The sequence below is a fragment of the Etheostoma spectabile genome, chromosome 17 (genome assembly GCF_008692095.1).
Source record: "Etheostoma spectabile isolate EspeVRDwgs_2016 chromosome 17, UIUC_Espe_1.0, whole genome shotgun sequence".
Classification (NCBI taxonomy): Eukaryota; Metazoa; Chordata; class Actinopteri; order Perciformes; family Percidae; genus Etheostoma; species Etheostoma spectabile.
This window is the reverse complement of record NC_045749.1, coordinates 19,681,153-19,705,133: the sequence shown is the minus strand read 5'-3', so window position 1 is coordinate 19,705,133 and position 23,981 is coordinate 19,681,153. Positions and strand designations below refer to the sequence as shown.

General features: G+C 40.9%; 1 protein-coding gene across 1 annotated transcript in view; it reads right to left on the bottom strand.

The window, feature by feature from the left end:
• Positions 1-3,013: 3,013 nt before the first annotated feature.
• Positions 3,014-23,981, bottom strand: part of hs3st1l1 (heparan sulfate (glucosamine) 3-O-sulfotransferase 1-like1) — a 37,669-nt gene continuing 16,701 nt past the window's right edge. Inside the window, exon 2 of the mRNA XM_032541053.1 lies at positions 3,014-4,903. Within this exon, the coding sequence (XP_032396944.1) occupies positions 3,768-4,709 (942 nt within the window). The 5' untranslated portion in view covers positions 4,710-4,903 and the 3' untranslated portion in view covers positions 3,014-3,767. The remainder of the gene's footprint in view (positions 4,904-23,981) is intronic.

Genomic DNA, 23,981 nt, shown 5'->3' with positions numbered 1-23,981 from the left:
AAAAATCCTCACATTTCAGAAACTGGAAACAATCAAAACAGTTCCGTCAATCAACAAAGTGTTTAATCAGCGAATCATTTCAACTAGACTTGTAGGCCATAGATAGGATAATAGATAATAGATGTGTTTTGGGTACAATATTTCTCTCTGAAATATAGCGGAGTAAAAGTAGAAAATTGGCATGAAAAAGACTCAAGTAGAGTTCAAGCATTTTGAATTTGTACTTTAGTACAGTACTTAGTTTACATTCAACCACTGTGAAAAAACAACGGTTTTGGACATACAAGGTTTGTCTAGATGCTGCAGTGGTCATGAATAGACGCCAACTGCTACATCTTATTGGGACGTGGCCCCGTTCACTGACCCATGCTGTTTATAGCTTACATAAACCTGCTGAGCCATGTCAGTGGACTCCTAATGTGCATCGGGCTCTGCTTCTAATGTTGACACAGAGGTTATTAATTCACATCAAGGACACCTCCATAATAGACTTGCATCACGCAAATACAGTGCCGTTAGTTTGCAAACAGCTTAGCAAGCAGCGAGCGTTCCTCGCGCTTTGATTCAATGCTAAGTGCTTCATCAATCACAATCACAGACAGATCATTAGAGGCTTCTAGGATGACAAGACCAGCCAAAACAGCAACAGCAGACTGCTCCAGACCACCCCTCAAACCTTTAATTAGGCCCGAGGTTGGCAGTTATCAAAGACACGCAGTGATAAGTGACGCACTCAATAGTAGCCATTAGTTAAAGCAACTTGTTAGTGCCGAGGGTATTAAATGGCTTGCCTTGCATTCCTGTATGTCACAACCAAAGCAGCATGTGGCTTTTTTCTGTGTAAGGGAAAAAAAGTAGTACTCAAAATGCTGTAGGGCATTGAGAAAACTGTGCTGCACCACACATTGTGGTTTTTAATAAAAGAGCTCTCTTGCAAGATGATCAGAATCAGAAATACTTTATTTATCCCTGAAGGGAAATTCTGTTATGATGAATATAATGCTGCCTTCAGTTTGTTTTAGTTGACAATAAATAACAAGATTTACATCTCAGCATGTTTTTGGTTGGTCCAGCACTTTGTTTTAGACTGAAATATCTCAATAAGTTTTGGATTTGGATTGCCACGACATTTGGTAAATTTGTACATTTCGACATTTATAGTCCCCAACTGACTTTAGCAGTCCCCTGTCTTTATGGAGCGCCACCATCAGGTTGATATTTTGTGGTATTGAGTCAAATTTCTCGGCTCAAGTTTTGGATCCTGCCATGAAATGTGGTCCGGAAATGTAATTCCCCTGGCATGTAGACCAAACAACTTTGGTGATCCCTTAACTTTCCGTATAGCGGCATTTTAGAGGCTAAACCCAAGCTTCAAGCCCCTGAGGTGCCTTTCCACGGGTAGAGTAATTGCTGCACTTTTGACCTTTTTGGATCAATAAAAGTCCAAGTCATATTTGCAATTAACACCATTGATTCTATTTATTTCCATGAGGTATAAGTTAATAGTCCAGATATATTACTGCTTTTATGTATGCGTATGTGGTGTTGCAATGCGTGTGTCCAGGTGTGTGTGTGTGTCGCCGTGTGGTCAAAAATTGTATGTTGTATGTTAAAATTTGTATGTCAAAGATTGGTTCCTATTTGGTAAATATTGTCAAACATCAGCATGTGCGCATGTCAGCAAGCTGAAGTTAGCATTTAGCTATGGCACCACTGTGCTACACGTACAGCCTTACAGAGCTGCTAGCATGGCTGTCTGTTTAATAAAGACCAGAATCTCCAGTGTGATATTGTGATACCACGTTAAGAGTAACACAAGGATCCATTTGCAATAAAAGTTTTATTTTACCATTTTAATATCATCAATAAATCCCATGAACACAGCAACAATGCTCCACAAAAGCAGGTGTAGTCACAGCTCGAGTACTGTATAAAAGCTTATGCCCACAGAGCTCCATGATGGAGTCATATAGCTGCATTTGCAGTGAAATGAGCTTCAGGGGATTTGCTAATAAAAAAAATCCTTAGCCTTAAACAACCCATTGCTGACTGCAATTCCTCAGAGACCAATATTAGACAGATACAGATGCACTATGCAACTTCCAGTGTTTCTGCAAAACACCCAGCATACTCAGTCAACTTTGCCTCCAATACATAAAGGCTATAAATGGGAATTTGTTCAGTGTGTACTCTCATATTGTAAGCAAAACATGCCCTTTTGTCCTTCCTGCCCACCTGCTTAATGGAAACACTGTGCTGCGCCAATGTAACACCTTGGGAATCAGTGGTACTGTGTGTGTGTGGGTGTGTGTGTGTGCGTGTGCGTGTGTGCTTGTTGTGGCAGTGGAGCAGAGCCGCTTGTGCCATGTCGTTCTCTTCCAGATGAGCGGCTGGGTGATACGTACCAGAGGAGACAGGTGTCGGCCAGGGTCGGGTGGTAACTGTCACAGGCCCTTCACCTGCGTGTGCACCCACATAGGGGATCCTAGAAAGAGCACGTCTAGACAAATCCCCTCACATGAGTTACTCTGGAGTCCAAGTGCCCCCTGGTGAGCAGAAGGGATAAAGTCCCTGAGTAAGATGAGTTAGGGTGGATTTAGCACCGCCTTTGTCATCACACAGAACTTGTGTACACGGGTGAAAATCACACAATCTCTCAGTCTATTTATAATTTAAAACCCAGGTCACCAATGTACTACACTATTCATTTTAATATTCATCCTTTTCTATATAGCCTACAGCTACATGCCCTCTTCTTATGCTCTATTCTGGATATAGATCCAATGTAGCATCAACGACTACTTGCCTCGGGAGAGTTATAGTGCTTATTCCAGCAGACAGAGTGGGGAGATCACATGACCATCGGATCCCAGCGGAGCTGTAGCTTTGGCTTCTGTTTAAAGCCTAATCAATGAAAGAAATGTGACCCGTGTCTATCTGTTGTGTATTGACAAGATGTTTCTGGGAATACTGCATGTGAAGTATGATTCAGGAAAGAGATAATATATAGAAGAGGGTTTACACAGACATAGTATCATTTGTAAATGTTTAACAGCATTTAATGACTACATTTAACAGCTGAACAAATTGTTGAACAGACCCGTGGCAAATTTTATCAGCAGCTCCGTGGATTTCAGCTTGCTGACTATTGAGATTTGACTGATATAGCCGCAGGCGCAGGCTACCTTCAATGTCCAAAGTCATTAGTGATTCGTGTACTACCAAAGCGGCGCTCCGGGGTATCCATTTCCTTGCATTACTGTCTACCTTCCACCACAGCAAATCAAAGGCCCATTCTAATGCCTCTGCCTATCTTAGTATACTCCCAAAATAACATAGGTGAGAGGGCCTCAGGGGGTATTTGATGGCCAGAATAAAATGGAGAAAGATAGAAGCATGCCACTTTTGTGGTACATTTGAAAGCAGAACAATTTATTATCAAGAACGAGAATATCAAACAAGAGAGAGGGGAAAAAAGTTAATCAGTTTCAGTTTTTGATCACTTCCAACACAGAGAGAATGACTTGTTAAGCTTTGAGATTCTTCCATTTAATCTTACGCCTCTAGTTACAGTTTATAGTTTTTTTTGCCTTATTGTGTAAATATAGAAGTGCTCTGCTGAAACCAAAGATCACAACAGTAGGTATAAAGAGGTCATTCAAAGGGGGTTTTATTAGTTCTGTAAAGTGCTTTATGCCCCGTTTTTGTCCTCATCCCCGACAAGGCAGCTGCTCCCTTTAGTCCGCCATGTGATCGATCTAGGTTCCTCATTGCCAGTCGAAGGTGCGCTTCACCAGCCTAAAGAAGGTTCGGTTGTGTTCTTGTAGGTAGGTGCGGAGCTGCTGGAGGACGGTGCTGTTGACGGCGGGGTGAGGACGTCCCTTAGACTCATGCAGACAGCGCTCTCGACCGTCGCTTCGGATACAGTAAAACCCCTTGGTCTGGTTGAAGTAGAAGTTGGAGGATACTATCCTTGGGGGCAAGTTCAGAAAACGCTCCACCTTCTGAAGCTCCGGCAAGGGGTCTCGTATCAGAGCGTCGCCATCTACGATGTGGATCTGTTCCAGTGGGAAGTGGCGCAGCCAGTTGCGCATGTGCACGTCGTACAGGCTCCTCTGAATGGCCTTGTACCGGATATTCAGTGCTCCGTTGCGCACTAACAGATTCTCAATGGCTTGCACCGGCTTGTGGTTTTCCAGCCGGTTGAAGTACACCTGGGTGTAGTCGGAGATAACCCGCTCGGACGGGTCTCGCAAGATCAGTAGCAACTTTATGGACGAGTTCATGGCGCAGATGCGTTCTGGAGCGAGGGCTGACGTAAAGTAACCTGGAGTCTTCTCCACTGTGATCTGGTTGGGGTAAGAGTAGGGCATCAAGTCACGGTACCACTCAAAGCCCTTGGCATAGTTCTCATCCCAGTCAAAGAAGTGCACCTCGGTGGCAGCAGCGGCAACCTCAGGGTGGATGTCTAGCATCTCCAACAATGCTCTTGTTCCCCCCTTGCGAACCCCGATAATGATACTGTGCGGGGCTCTTTTACTAGTCCCTGGGGGTGGAGATGAGGGTACATCTCCAGAGACATTGACAGGTAGTCCAGGATCAAGGTCCATGGGGTCCAGTGTTATGCCAAATCCTGCCTGGACAAGCTCAGTTGGGGCAGCGTATGTCTGGAGAACCAGAAGAAAGGCGGATGCCAGAAAACAAGCCATGGTGGTGGCGCAGAGAGCAGAGATTGGCTTAAGAGATGGAAGCAACAAAAAAAAGAGGAGACAATGGTTTAGCCGTGGACCAGATCTGTCTTTCTGAGCTCAGTGATAACAAGAGCGGTGAGAAGTGCAGTCTTTGTCTGCCATTCAATCTGAACTGGAGGAGGAGGACAAATCATCGGCAGTCCACAGCTCATCTGTAGAGAAGAACAAAGACAAAAAGAAGGAGAAAAGTCTTTCAGATTTCAGGCATATAAAGCGAAATGAATGTCTGTATTATACTGAAATGACACTTTCCTCATTCCCTTGAAAAAGCAATCCGACCATAAATACAATCCATGTCTGTTATAAGTGTATCATCTCAAAAGGATAATCTCAATTCATCTTTCTTTGAGTCTCTTTTCATCTTTCCCATCTGCTTTCTTCTGTAACTCTATAAAGTAACTTTCAATTGATACTGTAATTTCTCCGGCTGAAAAAAAAACAGTTAGCCAGACAGCTCGTTAGAAAATGTGTCTGAAATACGCAAGTGTGGCGGCGGGCCAAAAGACAAGACCAGAGTGCTCCGTCTTCCTTTACCAGGTCAGAATCCAGACTCAAATCAATACAGGTGAATCAAATCAAGGCATTTGGAGACTAATAAAGGCAAATTTATTGCAGGAAATCAGATGGGTTCTCACTTTTAGATGACTTTGATTTCCTATACATGACAAGAAACATCAATACCAGGGCAATGAAATTCAGCAAACACAAGAAAAAGGATATAGAGCATTAAATTAGACTTCTAATGTTGCAGAAGAGGATTCACAACCATGGGAAAATTCACATTTGCTTTCTTGTCTTTTCAACTTTTCAACTTCTTTAACATTGGCTGTTTTCACCCTGTTTTCATGCCTTTGATGTGTTCTTGTTAAATTGTTAGCGTTCACTTAACCCTCCTGTTGTCCTTGGGTCAAATTTGACCCATTTTCAAAAGGTTTCTATATCATAAATTTGGGTTTCTTTCAAGCAAATTGTCAAAAATAAAAAATAATGAGAATGGTGCCCTACAACAGTCATACCAAGTAAAATAAACAATCAATACACTGCTTTCATTATATTTGGTTTAAATCAATTTTATTTAAAAAAGAAATGATAAAAGAACACTAAAAAAAGTGTAAGAAATGTCCAAAAAAGCTTAAAAAATATGGAGGAAAAAACATCAAAAAGCACTGGAGAAAATGGATAAAAACATTGGAAAAAGTGACGAAAACGTCAGGAAAGAGACAAAAGTGTCGAGAAAAGACAACCAAAAATAGTTTTCATTTTAAATTCATAATCAGAAAAAAAAATAAAAAACAGAAGGAAAAAAAATAATACAAATGTAAAGATGTTCCATGAGCCATGAGATGAAATAGCAGAAGGCATTTTGTTTTAAATGTCATGGAATTCATTTACAAAATAAAAGTCCTCAGATGCCTTCGCATGGAAAACAAGCTGCGAGAGCTGTGCTAGTCAAAACAACAGGGCCAGGCTATGCAAACACCCAACTTCAGCAGCAAAGGTCATATTCCCTGCATGGGAACAGACTAACACACTCACACACACACACACACACACACAAAACCAAACTACAGAGTACTATTCTGGATGCATATGGCAAGCAGAGTGTGCTCAGCACGTACATATTACTCATCACTTATATTCGTATAGGCTACAAAAAAAGGGTTACAGATCATTTTTAACTCTTTTTTTAATAAATGATCTTCTAACAGAAGTCACTTCAACACACTGTGGTGTGATTAAATGATTAAAGCATGCAGGGGGTCATCTTCCTAGCATAAAATGTTGAATTACTGCGTCACCTATTTGGGTTTTAAAGGGTGGGTTATTGCGTGGCTTTTACAGCAGCAGTAAGGCAGTTTTAATAAAGGCTGTCCAATTTTCCCATCAGAAAAAGTTTGTTCTGTTTCGTCTAGATCAAGACAGGCTGATGAAAGAGAATATTTTGACATTTCCATTTTGTCTAATCCGCAGTAAAATTCGAAGGGAACAGTTACAAAACAGTTTCATTTAAAAATGATCCACCATTGTAAAAGAGAGGTGTACAGCACACGGCACTCCTTAGAAAATGATCAGAAATCCTCTTTTGTTGAGGAGCTGTCAGTCAGGGCTGTAGTCAAGACCGCATTAGTCGAGTCCAAGACAAGTCCAAGACCAGGACTAGTCGAGTCCAAGACAAGACCGAGTCCAAAGAGGTTCAAGTCTGAGTCAAGACCGAGTCCAGGACAGAAAAAAGGTCTTATGCATGACAGCATCGAGACAATCATTTCTGGTTTCACTTTCTCTCCAATATTATTATCAACATAATAAAGACAAATGGACTCGGTCAAGACCAAAAGCCATATTTGGCAAGACCAGCGGCCAAGACCGAGACAAGTCCGAGTCCAAATACTAGCGAATCCGAGACAAGTCCGAGACCACAGAAAAACGATCTCAAGTCCGGACTTGAGTCCGGTACTACAGCCCAGCTGTTAGTAAAATTATAATTAAAGAGGATCATTGATCTGTGAGGCATGCATAAAACTACTTTTCTGAAATCTGTGTACAGTGTTTTTTAGTGAACACTAATATGGCTCTGCTTGCAGAAAGGCTCACCCCGAGTACAGTTTAATCACCGAGGTCCCTCTAATTAAGCAAAGTACGGGAAAAGTATGTGCATTCCTACAATGTCAGTGGCCTTTCTCTCACCTTTCGAAGCATTCGACCGTATAAAGGCTGTGACACATGCCCCCACTTCACACTCCGGTCTGTGGCTTGAGTGTGGGACTGGGCTTGTGCGCTGACCTGCCCTTCAGGGTTGTGCAAGGAGGCACTTATGTGCTGTGACAGGCGTGCCTGCCTGTCAGCGTTTCCCTGGCAGAGAGCTGCCAAGTCCAATGCTAACATCCAGGCAGCCAGACGAGCTTTCTGTCTCATCCTATTCCCCCCACTCCATTCACAGCACAGCACCACCTGGAAGGAGTCATTGTTTCACATTCCACTGGGCCTTATTGCTTTATTCCGCGCTTGATGAATATCTTTCCACCTTTTCACTCTGCTGCACATGGCAGCACCGCTATCATGCAGACCACTTAACTACGACTACTTCTACTGAACAGTGTTGGACTAGTGGAAGGTTTCAATGCATTCTTAGTCCCAGAGCATCAAAAAGCAATGCTTTGTCAGGTGTCTTTGCTATTGATGCAAAAAGTCTCTTTTGGCGCTCTGGGTCTGAACGTACAGTATGTTTAAATGGAATGCATTAAATAAATGAATAAATACATGAATACATGAATCAAAAAAAAAAGGTTTACTTTTATTTATTTCAGGGTACTTTAAGTTTAGGAAAAGATCGTGGGTGGGGTTAAAACATGGACGTTTCACTTAACCCTTCTGTTGTCCTCAGGTCAAATTTGACCCTTTTTTAAAAGGTTTCTATATCAGAAATTTGGGTTTCTTTCAAGCAAATTGTCAAAAAACATAAAAAAGCATAAGGTGGATGGTTCCCCTACAACACTCATAACAAGTCAAATAAACAATCAGTAGACTACTTTCATTACATTTGGTTAAAATGTTATAGCGTTGGAAAGAAATGATAAAAAAACGTTAAAAATAGAGGGAAAAAATGTCCAAAAAATTGACAAATTGTGCAAAAAGAGCAGAAAATATGGATAAAAACATCATAAAAAGTGACAAAAACATCAGGAAAGTGACAAAAGTGTTGAGAAAAGACAACCAAATAGTTTTCATTTTAAATTCATACCAGTCCTAGAGCATCAAAAAGCGATACTTGGTCAGGTGTCTTTGTTATTGATGCAAAAAGTCTCCTTTGGAGCTCTGGGTCTGGACGTACAGTATGTTTAACTGACATGCATGGAATGATTAAATAAATGAATAAACGCATGAATACAGGAATCAATTAGTTAAATAAAAAAATGGTACGTTTCACTTAACCTTCATGTTGTCCCCAAGTCAAATTTGACCCATTTTCAAAAGGTTCCCATATCCGAAATTTGGGTTTCTTTCAAGCAAATTGTCAAAAAACATAAAAAAACATAAGGTGGACGGTTCCCTACAACACTCATAACAAATAAAATAAACAATCAGTACACTACTTTCATTACATTTGGTTACAATTTTATAGCGTTGGAAAGAAATGATAAAAGAACGCTAAAAAAGGGGGAAAAAAAGGTCCAAAAACTGGAAAAATTGTGCAAAAAGCGCAGAAAAAGTGGATAAAGACATCTGAAAAAGTGACAAAAGTGTCGAGAAAAAACAACCAAATAGTTTTCATTTGAAATTCACACCAGTCCCAGAGCATCGAGAATGCGGGACATGAATGAACCCAGGTCTCAGGGGTGAACGTCCTGTGTTGTTTGACCCACCCACCACCCCAGCCGACCTTCTTATTGGGATTTTCAGTCTGCCATACTACTCATAAACGCTGTAAATACAATGTCATCTTACACCACCACTGGCGATCTGCTGCTCTGCCCGGTGCGTTTCATACAGACGCTAAAGAGGAGCTTTTGCATCTATATCTGACGCTGAGAATCAGAATCAGAATCAGAATCAGCTTTATTGACCAGGTATGACGACACATACGAGGAATTTTCCTTTGGAGCATCGTTGCTCACAATGTGCTTACACATTCAAAACAAACAACCCAACAAACAATATATACACACTAATGTAGACACACTAATATATACATACTCTAAACAGAAACAATGTAGAAAGATGAGTGCAATCTTTCTACATTGTTTCTGAGCGTCAGCTTTTTACCCCAGGTTGGCAGGGACGCCTCGCTGAGACGTGGGACTAGGACATGTCACAGCACCTGTGTGTGTCACGTTTTTGCATATGCGGTTTGCATTATTGGCTTCTTGTGAGATTCTGGAGGTGCACCATCTTAATCCCCTACAGGTGTGAGCATAAAAGGTGCAGCCAAACCAGAGCTGGCAAGGTGAAACTCAGACGGAATCTGAAAGGTTCAAGTGTTTCTAGCGTTTGAGGAAATTAATTTCAAATAATTGTATTACCTTGATGTCCTTCCACTCATTGCACTATCCCTTCTGTTTTGATGTTTAAGTTCACTTAGCAGTGCTATAAAGCAGAATATTAACTAGTTATGCACAGATCTCATACCCTGGATCCATATAAATCCATATAGATCCATATACTGTAGATTAGTATTAATACTCAATCAGTTAATCTCATTACTGTGCAATATTTAATACTCAGGACTTTTGATACAGCGAACTATATTTCTGCATAATGTGGATACAAACCCTTTATCTCTCTACTACTTAATATATGTATACAGTTGCTCTCAGGAACAATGAACCACACCCCCCCTCTCTCTTGTTTTCTGCACTACTTACATGTTATATTTTAATATTTAATATTTCTATATTTTTGTTGACACTGTAAAGGGGTGGCTTCAATCTCGTTGCACAATTACTACACTGATAAAGGCATTCTATTCTATTCTATTCTATATGTTCCAAATCACCAGCATTCGTTCAGTCACAACAGGCCACTGAGAGTTTTTGTGCTACAACCATGTCTGTCCTCACTTTAGCCTTAATAAGAAAGATCAAAGTCACAGGGTGGTTTCAAGCTGCAAACATTAATAAATCACAGTAGCTGTCAACTATTACATGAAAGTATTTTGAAAACAGATCAATCGCTTTTTTAGTCCAAAATTCCCGCTTCTTAAATGTGAATATTTTCTAGATTCTACACTCTTCTGTGACAGTAAACGGAATTTATCTTTGAGGTGTGGACCAAACAAGACATTTGAGGACATCATCTTTCAAAAAATGATCATAATTAAAAAAAAAAAGAAATCGAGAAATTATATAACCATTGGTTGCAGCATTAATGATGTATACAGACTTTAAATTTCAAGAAAAGACAGCAGTGTTGGATAATCTGTATCTGCAAATACTGAGCCTTTAGGTACTGCAGCTGGAGGAAAATCACTTCATCCCTAATATGAACAACTGATCCCTCCTGAATGACAGTTAATTCCTAGCTTTTCTTTCAACATGGCTAGACATTGGCACGTTTTAATATTTTATTGTTTGGGAATGAAAGGGGATCAATTTGAATCAGGAAGCAAAAGGCCCCCTGTCATCAGTAAAATCAATGGGTAGTGACTTCCGGTTTGACCACACTTTCACTGAATGAGTTTTAATTCGCATTAGCTCAGTGATTGGCCAAAAATATGCTCTTAATGCCTCGCTGCTTGGCACACTGGTGTGCCCTTCTTCACCTATTTAATTGTTTAAAAAATGGAACTCAGTACAGAGAAAGGCATGATTGCTTTTGTAACAAAATCCAACCTGTACCGCAATTCCACTTGAACCCGCGAGACAGAGCCACCCCACACGAGAGCTGCACTTGCCGACCATTATCTGGGCTATAAAACTTGCCTTTCACCGGGGTAAAAGGTGATGCCTTCCGCCTGAGCTGACAGCTCCGCCAACTGATCTGCACTATTCATTATATCCCACCAGGCTAAGAGGAGGGCTCCACAGGTTCTCAGCGGCACAGGAAACCAGGTTCCCATTAATTAATCCAAACAGCCGCCTCTATGCATCCACAGAACAAACCCTCATTTATATTCAGCACGCCCCCCCCCCCCCCCGCCATGAACTGTGGCAGGCAGCAGGTATTGCACAGGGCAGCTTTGTTGTTCTAATGGGCACTCACTAGAGACGCTGTACAAAATCATTATTACTGCAATAAAGCTTGATTGCAATGGGGGGGGCTTTTGCGGATGGATTGGATTGATAGCAATTGAAGAATTAAAGGTATTAATCATAGTTAGTATAGATATTTTCATTTTATAGAAGTTACACATGCAAATACACAAATGCAGTTGCAATGGCAGTTGGAGAGTGTTTTGTTTTCAGCACGATTGAAGACAAAATATGTAATCTGAAGTAGAGCACTTCTTCTTATCACTTGTTCCCCCCCCCCCCCCTCATCTTGTTTTTTAACTATCTCACAGCATTGCTGGATGATAGCTTGTAAGATACGGTGACCTCCCACCCCCAAAAACTACCACTTGGGACGCAGAAACGCACTCACCATCAATCTTTTTTTCTCTCTGCACTTTCCCCTTTGCTCCTTCTTCTTTTCCTCAGCCATTTTCCCCAACAGGCCTTCAAAAACCCAGCACAATATATTACCCACCCACACACATCTAACTGTAGCTCTGAAACTGTACTCCCACATACTGGATGGGTTTTTAAATTATGGATGCATTTTGGTTCACAGTGGGATTCCTGGCATGAATTTATTCATTTCTGCTACAACAACGAAAGACTTTAGTTACTCACGGAGAATGGGGATGATCTTTTCTTCCCTCCTTAACCTTTATTTTTAGATACAGTGATGCGTCTAATACAAACAGACACTCTGGCTTCATTTCTGGGGCATATGAGGTGTACACAGAAAAAAAGAATAAGTGTTTAATATCCGAAACTCAAAGGAAATCAGCATGCAAGGGATTTTAAAGGGACACCTTGAGCACTGCTGAGCAATCAATCCTCCCGCAAAACTAGTTTGGTCATGATGTGAAGAAACAATGAGTAAGGTGTCCCCATCTATTTACATTACTGGTATATCACAGCCACTTAGTGGTGAGTAAATCAGTTGGAGGCTGTGGTTGCTTGAGGAACAGCGGTATTTAACCCTCAACTGCCCTGTGGTGCCAAAAAGTGACCCACTATAAAAAAGTGGAACCTCCCAAGAAACATGACAAGTGTCACCTTCCATTGGATAAAGACTTAGAGATACATTGGTACTTACAAGACTATGTTGGTATTAGACCACAATACCAACATGAACATAGAGTTAAATCAACACATCTCTTAAACAATTTCCACAAAAACTGAACATTAAATTGCTCATATTGTTCTTTTTGGCTTTTTCCCTTTCCTTTATTGCATTAAATATCTTTTTTGTGCACGTTATAGGTTTACAAAGTGAAAAAGCCCTCGTACTCTGCTACTGACTGGCTAGTAGTCCTTATCTAGGTACTGTCAGGGCCCTCATACTCTGCTTCTGACTGGCTAGTAGTCCTTACCTAGGTACTGTCAAGGCACGCCCTCATACTATGCTTCTGACTGGCTAGTAGTCCTTACCTAGGTACTGTCAGAGCACGCCCTCATACTCTGCTTCTGACTGGCTAGTAGTCCTAATCTAAGTACCGTCAGGGCACGCTCTTATACTCTGCTTCTGACTGGCTAGCAGTCCTTACCTAGGTACTGTCAGGGCCCTCATACTCTGCTTCTGACTGGCTAGTAGTCCTTACCTAGGTACTGTCAGGGCACGCCCTCATACTCTGCTTCTGACTGGCTAGTAGTCCTTACCTAGGTACTGTCAGGGCACGCCCTCATACTCTGCTTCTGACTGGCTAGTAGTCCTTACCTAGGTACTGTCAGGGCCCTCATACTCTGCTTCTGACTGGCTAGTAGTCCTTACCTAGGTACTGTCAGGGCCCTCATACTCTGCTTCTGACTGGCTAGTAGTCCTTACCTAGGTACTGTCAGGGCACGCTCTCATACTCTACTTCTGACTGGCTAGTAGTCCTTACCTAGGTACTGTCAGGGTACGCCCTCATACTCTACTTCTGACTAGCTAGTAGTCCCTACCTAGGGACTGTAAGGGCACGCCCTCATAATTCATAATCTGCTTCTGACTGGCTAGTAGTCCTTATCTAGGTACTGTCAGGGCACGCCTTCATACTCTGCTTCTGACTGGCTAGTAGTCCTTATCCAGGTACTGTAAGGACTCTCTGTAGGTAAAACAGAAAGCTCAACACACAGGGTGAAATGAGGAGTTGCACTAATGCACAGTACAACAAAAATATGGTGTTTTTTGAAAATTAAACCGTGTAAATCTATTCTGATGTAACCTTTAAATACTATTATAAACCTGACAATGAGCATAATGTGGGTGCTTTAATACCTTCATGAAGGGATGATGTATTGCAAGACTGTTAAATTGGATTTTTGTTTTTGTTTTAGCTAGGGGTACCTAATAAACTGGCAACTGGGGCCACCTGGTGGATAAGTGTCTGAAGCTAATTTTGTATTTTGAATTCACATCAATGTTAGCAGATGAATGAATTAATAGATTATGTCGATCAATCAAAGAAGAAACAAAAAATATGCAAATACAAAACACAGAGGTAGTTCACTATAAAAGAAGAAGAAGAAGCAAGAAGAAGAAAAATACATAAAGACTTAAATAAATACCCTTGATGGAGTAGGAGGAAGCAAAATGCTTTTCAGGTCCTACCCTTTTTGGAATATCCATACCTTTACATCTTTAAGTACAAAAATAAACCTTATCCAAGTGTTTTCAATTGTTTCTCAATATGCAATCATACAACTCTGTAATAGAAAACCAAATCGTCGAAATCCCCAAAAAACATTTACCAATCAATCAACTGATCCATTAACATTTTTTTTGTTATCCAGGCATTTATTTCCCATTTAATTCATCTTTCAGTCTTTCCTAGATTGAGGAACAAAGACCACGCTGCACTATAATTCACTTTCATGTGTCTACCTCCACATGTATGTTTCTTGAAAATCTCAGTTCTGACGGCTCCCTTTCATTACAGAAACCACAGGGGGCGGGGGGGCGGAGGGGGAGTCTTACTCCCTGAGTTCCTCACTGGTCCATCATTGATCCCTGTTCATCCCCTCATACTTGAATCCCGGAATTTCATCCCACCCTTCAATGGCTTGGCCTACTGACTATTCATTGTCTCACGCATCGGACAAGACGTATTATACACTTGTTGAGTGATGAAAACCTGCACTAGACTTTTAGGCTTGAGTCTGAGAAGTCTATAATGCCATAATCAGGACAGGTGTTATCTAATAGTGATATAGACGGTTCTATGTTCCTCCTCAGCAGCATTTCAAATGGTGAAACTGAAGATGGAGAGACAACATGTCCTTGTTTTGAGCAGAAATTACACTGCAGCTCTGATGGTAAGGAATAGTTGGCTATTTCGGGAGCGCATGAGTAACACAATGACCTAATCCACACCCACTTGTCAGCAGAGCCATTCATTTCGGATTTCAAGAGGAGGTAATCTGCCATTTGCTCGTACAACCAGACACATGTAGCCCCATGCACTAGTTGTAGTGTTTCCATTGTGATCTCCTATACCAGTGTTTCCCAAACTTAGGGTCGGGACCCAAAATGCCGATAGGTTGCCAATTGGAAAAAAAAGAGTATAATGCATGTCAGTCTTATGTGAATGAGCATTCTTTTTTGCTACACTGGTCTGTTCAGCTGAGATGCTGTGGGGTTTTCTCTCTCTCTCTCTCTCTCTCTCTTTTCTTATCCTAGGAGGGGATAAGAAAATGAGTTGAGAAAGGGTTGAGACACAGAAAGGAGAATAGAGACCTTTTCAGTTTTTGTTTACTTTCATAATGGAATAAATATGCTTCATATACATTTCAATTCATGGTTTGTTCCTTCTTTTGTCCACAGTTTAAAAATGTAGATGTTACAATGATTCATGGTGTATTTTTGTAAATTTGGGTCCTGGGGAGACACCAAATTTCTCTTTTGGGTCTTGAGCTGAAAAAGTTTGGGAACCACTGTCCTATACAGCACGTTGAGTTAAACTTTTACTGTATAGCACTCTTTTCAGCTTGTTTTTCCCCTGCAGAGAGGGTCAGTATGCAACACAGTCCCTTCCAATTACCAATTCTTCTGCCCACTGCCATCTGTGCACAAGTAGAACATGAGCCACCCAATTCGATGAAGGCCTGTGCCTCATGAACACATACATGTGATTCTGCTATACTGGCAGAATCTGCATAAAGATATGTGTCAACAATGAAAACATTCTTGGTTTTCCTGATTTTGGTCAAATAATCCTGCATCGAGCCACAAAGTGTTGTTTCCCTGTGGCATTGTCCCTCCAGTTACCCAGCCTGAACACACCATTGTTCAACTTACACAGATCTCTTTCACCCGCACTGCATACCCTGGCCCAGGCTTCCCCCTATTTAGCTTTGACATTTGTCAATGCTCTGAGATTTATTTCAAGCATCAACTGACATTGTCTGGATTCCCAGCAGGCATTTTCGCAAATAAAATAGGCTGAGTTGCTCATCACCCTTGGATGAGTGGAGGCAACCAATCCCAAGGACGCTGACTCACTCAGGAAAGTGTTCCGCGGTCGGTCAGAAACAACAAGACTATGAGAAAGAATTCAATCAAAAGGACGGGCTGATGATCCTCATTCAGCCTGCCACTTCTGATAAAGCACCTATGCCTTTCACAGTGTCGAGATCTCCCCGCTGCAACAGCCGCCTCATCACCGGCCCTGAGATGAAGCTAATTCTGCTCCACCGATTTAATGCTACTGTAATTCTTATCATGCTTTTCCCATCAAGCCTGTACTCGTGCTCACAATGAGTCTGATCTCCTCCATTTGAAGTAATTGCACCAGTTCAAGCGCAGAGGGAACACTGAAATGCCGACTGGATCAAACTAATTTTTTACTCTCTCTTCTTCTTGCATTGGGTCTAATCCTTTGGAAAGCCGATGCCGTTCTGCAGTCTCGCAGGCATCCTGCAAAACTGCAATATACACACATACATTATGGATGAATTACTTCATCAAATAAAAAGCAGGGCATCTTGTAATGAACTGTGAGGATACTCTTAATCTTTGATGAGGCCTATTTGATGAATAGTTTAATGAGAAAAAATATGGGAAGGCCTGCTGGGAGATGACAAAGATATCAAAATTCTAATGAGGAAAGTGCAGACAAATGCGTAATGTTTAGAGAATTGTGTGATTGTGTAGTGTTGTTTATTAAACTGCATCAATCTTACCACTCATTAGCAATAAGCAACGCATCAAGCGTTGCAATCTCACCTTAGCCAATCTTTCAGTTATGCACTGGGTAAACTGTACTCTAGGGCAAAGCATGTAATACATGGTAAAGGTGCAGTAAGCAATGTTGCACCCCCCCACACCACCCCCCCCCCCCCCCCCCCAGATTTACGGACAGATAACTACAGGCCGGCACATTCACATGCTGCCTCCCCAGTTAACATCAACCGTCACCGTCTGTTGCTGATTGGCTGGAAGAGTGTTTTGTGGCTTGTGCACTCCTTTCTGCTGTTTCGTGTGCTATGTCTTAACACCAGATTTTATTTTTAGCACACAGGAAATAAAGAGCTAGGTGACAGTGAGGAGAAAATTAAATTTGACCAAAAGTGTGTTGGATTAACATCACTTACTATGTCTATCTAACAGACTAACATATATCGTATGGTATGGTATTTTCTTCGAGGAGGCCAACTACGATATCCTTTGTTTATTTCCCATAACTACAGCTGGTGTGTGCAGTTCTACACAACAAGGAAAAAGCCTTTGAGCTCTGGCACAACAGCGTGCTATTGGTAGGCGTGCGCCACGGATCTGCCAGTGTTTTCCTGCCACTGCAAATATGTACTCAGCACGGCGGAACTCGTTTTTTTTAAATATTTGGACCTTCTGCGATGTGCTGTTGGCTGCCAAGCGATTCCACCAGCAAGCTGATAATAATGCAATAATATTGCTCAACTTAAAGCCGTTTCCCACAGGGGTGTCCTGTGCTTGCTCGCATCAGTGGTCCGAGCATTATACAGTTAGATGTGTCAGTACTGGTTATGGTGCTCCGTGCTGCTGCAGCAGCAGCGGCGGGATATCACCGGCACACATAGTAAACGCACAAGAGGGAGCGCTCTCTATGTGGCCAGATGTGGATCAACAGAAATACATTAGGACGTAGGATAAAGCCTGGCAATGTATGGCTTTGCCTCTCACCTTCCGCAGACGGTGTGTTCTCAAAATCCCTTCGCTTCGGGAAACAACAAGAAGCTACAGGCTGAAATTGGCAATTTTTGAAGAAAATGTTGATCGTGCAACAAGGCGGACCTGCTTTCTTCTTTCAGGGAATGATTGTAAAGATTTACAAAGACTGTTTTTTTCGGAATACACTGTGTAACTGGGACGTTTTGAGACCGATTGGAGGGGATTTCAATTCAATTCAATTCAATTTTCAATTCAATTTTCAATTCAATTTTCAATTCAATTTTCAATTCAATTTTCAATTCAATTTTCAATTCAATTTTCAATTCAATTTTCAATTCAATTTTGTATGTAGTGTCAATTCATAACAAGAGTTATCTCGAGACACTTTACAGATAGAGTGAGTCTAGAACACACTCCATAATTTAAGGACCCAACAGTTCTAGTTTTTGCAATGGAACACACGGTGACACACTGGTAAGAGCAAATTAAGTTTAACCATGTATTCAACAAATTTAAATAGCTTACCTTCCTGTATTGTGTGAACTTAATTTAATACTGTATGTGGTTTTCTTTTGCGTCGTGCAAATGTTCCACATAAACAGGTTCCTTCGTCCACAGCTTAGCGCCACCCAAGATGATTGTGATTGGTTTAAAGAAATACAAATAACTGCAAATAAGTTGTTTTTTCTGCTTTCCTGGAATGTATCTGTGGTGTAGCCAGACCGTACTCCTTACTACACAGATACACAGTATGCAGAAGAAAGGCTGGCACACAACAGCATATCTATAGTTTCTTACTGACAGTCAGAGAAGTGAGATCTACTTGGAGAAAGTCAGAGAGCAGACATTAATGACCCCCGGAGTACATGACTTGACTGTCACATGAGTGCACAGCCAGGATTAGCTTCACCGGTGTCGGCAGTACGTGCGAATGACAGATCAATCAAGCGTAACTGTGAGATATGCAGATCAGGAATGGAAAAGAGTATCAGACTGAAAACACACACACACAAACAGTCTGGAAGGTCCTTTAGCAGCAGCAAATGACCTTAGAGTGGAACTTACTCACAGTATCGAGCTACCACATCTGCATAAGTGAATCAAGTCGTCGCCTCACGTGCTGCTCATTGATTGTAACACGATCAGAGGGATCGGACTGTGTAGGTTAAAACTTGCCAAGTCATTCTTTTAATTGTGTTTTGTAGCAGGCATATCCATGAGATTTCATTAAGGATTTTATTAAGCATTGGTTCACACTTTTCAAAGCCTGTCTAAAATGCCCCCACACATGTACGTATTTATATATAAAGCCTGGAACAGAAGAAAATATACAACTTATGCACAGTAGCGGGCTCATGAAGTAGCTCTTGTTGTCTAGTTCATGAATGTTCAAGCATACTTAGACACACACACACACACACACACACACATCTCTGTCTGTTTTTCTGCCTCTCTCTCTCCCTCTCTTTTGCTACCCCTCCAGTCCTTCTTTACTACTTATTTGGACTACCTACTTCCTAATCAGTTCATTTTTTACGTGTAAAAACAATAAGTTTTATTAGAATTTATTTTGGTCTCAAAGTTGTGTGTGTGTTATGTTGGAATGTTAACTTTATGTTAGAACCCTACCAGTATTTACTCCTAATTGTCTTGTTGGTTTTGTTTTATTTTATACTTTGTAACCCTTAAGCATATATTTTGTGAGTGTCAGTACTAGGAAAGTGTTTATTTAAAATGTGTCTTTATTAAAGCTGGGCAATATATGGATATTATATCAATATCGTGATATGAGACTAGATATCGTCTTAGATTTTGGATATCGTAGTATTGTAAATGCCATAAGTGTTGTCTTATCCTGGTTTTAAAGGCTGCATTACAGTAAAATGATGTCATTTTATGAACTTACCAGAATGTTCTATTATTGGCATTTACCCACTTAGTTATCATGTCCACATTACTGATGATTATTCATCAAAAATGTCATTGTGGAAATATTTTGTGAAAGCATCTATAGTCAACATTATTGCGGTATCGATATCAAGGTATTTGTATACAAATATGGTGATATTTGATTTTCTCCATATCGCCCAGCCCTAGTCTGAATAATCCTGTAATGGATGGGCCGTGTAAGGGGCCAGACACGGAAATAAACCATTCATTCACTCACTCATTCATTCATTCATTCCTTCACTGTCCAGGGAAACAGATTTCACACCATTGTAGTCTGTATTTTATCCCCCCAATATTTATACTGCAAGTGCTTTAGGAAAGGGAGTTTTTCAAGTCAAGTACAAACAGGAGCAATTATCAGATTCAGAAATACTTCACTGATCCCCGAGGGGGAAACTCTGTGTTGCAGTTGCACAAATAGTATAAATATCAGAGTATTACAGCAAAGCAAGTAGAACCTGTTTAAATGTTCATAAGGGCACCTGACTATTGTGTCTAGACAGACTTGGCAAAAGTGCAATAGACAAATCATGGCACATTTAGAAAACTATCTGTATTTATATAGCGCTTATTTAGTCTGAAAAACTCTTAAACATACTACAGGAACCATTCACCATTCACACACACTCATACACTGCCTTACAAGGTGCCACCTGCTTGTCAGATACACACTCACACACAGTTACGCTCCAATAGACTTTTGAAATATAACTTAACAAATGTATAGGGTTGCAACTATTATTCTTTTACTTTATCAATTAATCTGTCAAGTATTTCAGGTCCGAGGGTGCAAGGTGAATTCCTCAAATGTCTTGTTGTGTCCAACCAACAGCCCAAAATAATATGACACACACACAGAAATAGCAAATCTTCACATTTGTTTGAGTGCCTGGAGCTGGCAAATATTTGCCATTTTTGCTTGACTGAACAACAAAAACTGATTAACCGAGGATTAAAATATTGTTTAATTGACAATGCATGTAAAATTGACAATGTGCTTCAGCTCTGCAAATATAGAAATGTATTCTCATCATGACCATCGACGGGGACACAAACTGTGCTCATCTGCTGAGTTTGTGACTGTGCACAGTGGCACCTTGGAGGCAAATAAAATCAGTGGCCAACTTTGAGCAACATCCTTGTAATTTCCTACAGTACTTGCAGGGCAAACTAGATCGAAAGGGAAGTGTTTATCTATAATAACAATCTCCAGCTCCATATCCTGGTGCCTAGTCTCTGACTTTGGGCTTCAAAGTCTGGCTGAGCAGAGATGGGGGAGGATGTCAACCATCATGGCAGCACGCGACTGTCCTATCGTTACATTTGTTTACGGCGTTGGCCTTATGTGCTGCTCCACACCACTGTCAATGTGGCACCAGGCAGCTAGTAGGCCTTCCCTCAGTGCAGAATCTCCACTCTGCCTGAGAGGAAATGAAAAGTGCCAGATGGGCTCCACATCTGCTTTTAAGCTGAGTTTCCACTCCCAGCGAGGCTCTGTTTACACATTTTCAAGGAAGGCTAACCACTAGTGTTGGCACTCTCTCTTTCTCTGCTACATTTTATTTTCTTCTCTTGTTCTCCCTGGCAAATGTAACACTAGGAGAGGTTCCAATGCAATCCTACCGTACACGTCTGGTGTTCAGCCTGCATGGCGAGGTGGGATTTGTCATCATTTAAAATTACTAGAGCACGCACAAACTGAGATGAGGTTAGGGTAAAAAAGTCTTTTTTTTATAAAGTCTCTCCTGTTTACTGAATTAAATGCACACGGAAAGGAAGACAGAGTTGGGAGGTGAGACGCATGTAAAGAATTCCGACTCATTTGAAACAGCTGGATGGACCCGTTTCCGACTTAGTGACAATATCCGTGCATGTGCAGCTCTGGGAGATGTGACAGAATCAGGTTAAAAAGATAGAGGGAATAAAACATCGTGTCACTTCAGCAGGGTGACTTTCATAGCAGAGCAGAGCATCGTTGCTGCGGGTATCAACCTAATAATAATAATAATATCTAATATCAAAAGCTAATGTTGGAGCCCTGGTACAGCTAATTTGCAGTGTTGGACAATAACATGCAATGGCGTTACGTAAATTATATACCACAAAAAAAGGTATTTGAAATCTGTTACGGGTACTGCAAAAAAAATGTGTAATTAAGTTACAGCTACCTATGAAAATGTCCATGATCAGATTTAAATATTTTCTGTAAAAGCTAGGCTAGGCTTTGCATGTTTATCATGTGCACAATGTCTTCTTCTTCCATTTCCAGCCAAAGCCGTTTAGTAACGTTTGATGCTATTCTGATGCTTTCGATTGCTTCTCCTGTTTGAATTTTTAAGCGCCACCCATCTGACAGTTACACTGGTGCTCATAAGTTCACATGCCCATGCTTAAGTTGACTAAAAAGAGGGAAATCTTTTGTAAATAGTTCTTACTGCCTTAATTAAAAAAAAAGGAAAAATCCAACCTTTTAAGGACACTAATTTTCTTTGTGAATGAATAATGTATTGTAAATAAATAAATATTCTTCCTTGAAATAGAGGGGGCATAAGTATACACACCCCTATGTTAAATTCCCATGGAGGCAGGCAGATTTTTATTATCAAAGGCCAGATATTCATGGTTCAGGATACTATGCATCCTGATAAAGTTCCTTTGGCCTTTGGAATTAAAATAGCCCCACATCAGCATAGTTTTATTTCAGTTAGACGAATAGCTGGTTTGATTTGCATTGAGAGATGATTTTATGGAAAGTATCCCATGCCAATCTCTATGCATGGTGAATGGTATGTGATAATATGCGGCTATGTTATTTCCAAAGGCCAAGGGAACTTTATCAGGATGCATAGTGTCCTGGATCCATGAAATAACTGGTTATTAATAATAAAAATCTGCCTGTCTCTATGGGAATTTAACATAGGGGGGTGTGTACTCATGACCCCTGCATTTTAAGGAAGAACATTTATTTATTCACAATACATTATTCATTCACAAAGAAAATTGGTGTCATTAAAAGGTTGGATTTTTCCCTTTTTTTAAATACGGCATTAAGATCTATTTACAAAAGAAGATTTTTTTATTCCTCTTTTTAGTCAACTTAAGCATGGGCATGTAAACTTATGAGCACCAGTTTACATTCCTCCCAAGCTGTCATTAAAAATTTGAAAAGTGGAATTACTTTGATAAAGTATTCACACTACTATTACATTTTAAATGGAGTAAGATATACTCGGCAGCCTCTAACATGTCCATAGTTTCCTTCCCAACACTGCTAATGACAGTATGTTATGTCTCCCAACGAACCAGCACTCTACACCACTTTACTGCATGTTGAAAATAAAGCCCAGGCATAAGATGAATCTTCAAGCACAAGACAAGTCTTAATTAACAGAACTACATAACAACTTATAGTAGGGCTTTTCACTGTGAATTTCATCCGTGCCCTCACGATGCGCCATTCTTCATGAATAAGTCATCAGTCCCCCACGATTCCCCTTTGGCTTATTGCTCGTTCTGCCGCCTCCATGGCCTTGTAAAACCAACGGAAGTGTTTATGGGAGATAAGAGGCAAAGGAGGTCGCAGGCCCAATAACGCTTTTTATCGCCCCACGTTCCGCAGCAAGGGCCATTTTATGGGTGAATTTGCTGAAGACGAATTCTTAATTAGAGATGTTTGTGGACCGGGCATCGAAAAGGCCTAATGGGGGGGATAAAAAGAAGCAGCAAAAAGTGCATCTGCAGGATTGCTTGTTGGCCGGCTTTGTCACTGAGTGTTGCGGCAAAAGATGAAAAAAAAAAACAGAGTTGTTTTGTTCTCACAGCGATGTCAATGAAAAAAGGGCCTTTAATGGGTTTGTGAGGCTTGTTTGGTTTGGTGCGAACGCGGTGTTTGTCAAGACGAGTTGGAGTCCTTTGTAAATTAGCTCAGGTTATTGATTTTCCCAGCGGCTTATCTTTATTAAAGGAGTCTACCTTGTCAATGGCATTACTGCCTCGGCCATTAAGTTCAGCTGATTCTATTTCCCATTATCGCAAATTCATTCCCAAGAGACTCAAATGGCTTGTGGTTAATAGCACATACATTGTTTTTTTCCTGAGATTATTTGAATAGTCAACAAGATAATAAGCAACCAATTGAACCCTTTTTCATCTTGTTCTGGTGTCATACATTTAACAATTCTGAACAAGGTAGGATGGAGGGGAACTAGCTCAAATGTTTAATCAGGCAATTCGGCAGACATGGTTTCACCAGACCAGACCAGACCTGCATATTAACTGAGGAAAAAGGGCAAAAATTAATTACTCATTTTTCCAGACGGGAGAAGAGGGGTCTCGTCCTTGGTTGCGTAATTTCAAAACCCCATAATTATCTCAAGTCCATAGCAACAATGAAGCAAGATTACATGAGTTTTCTCTGTAGGCTCCTCAAAGCGGAAGCCCACTGGGACT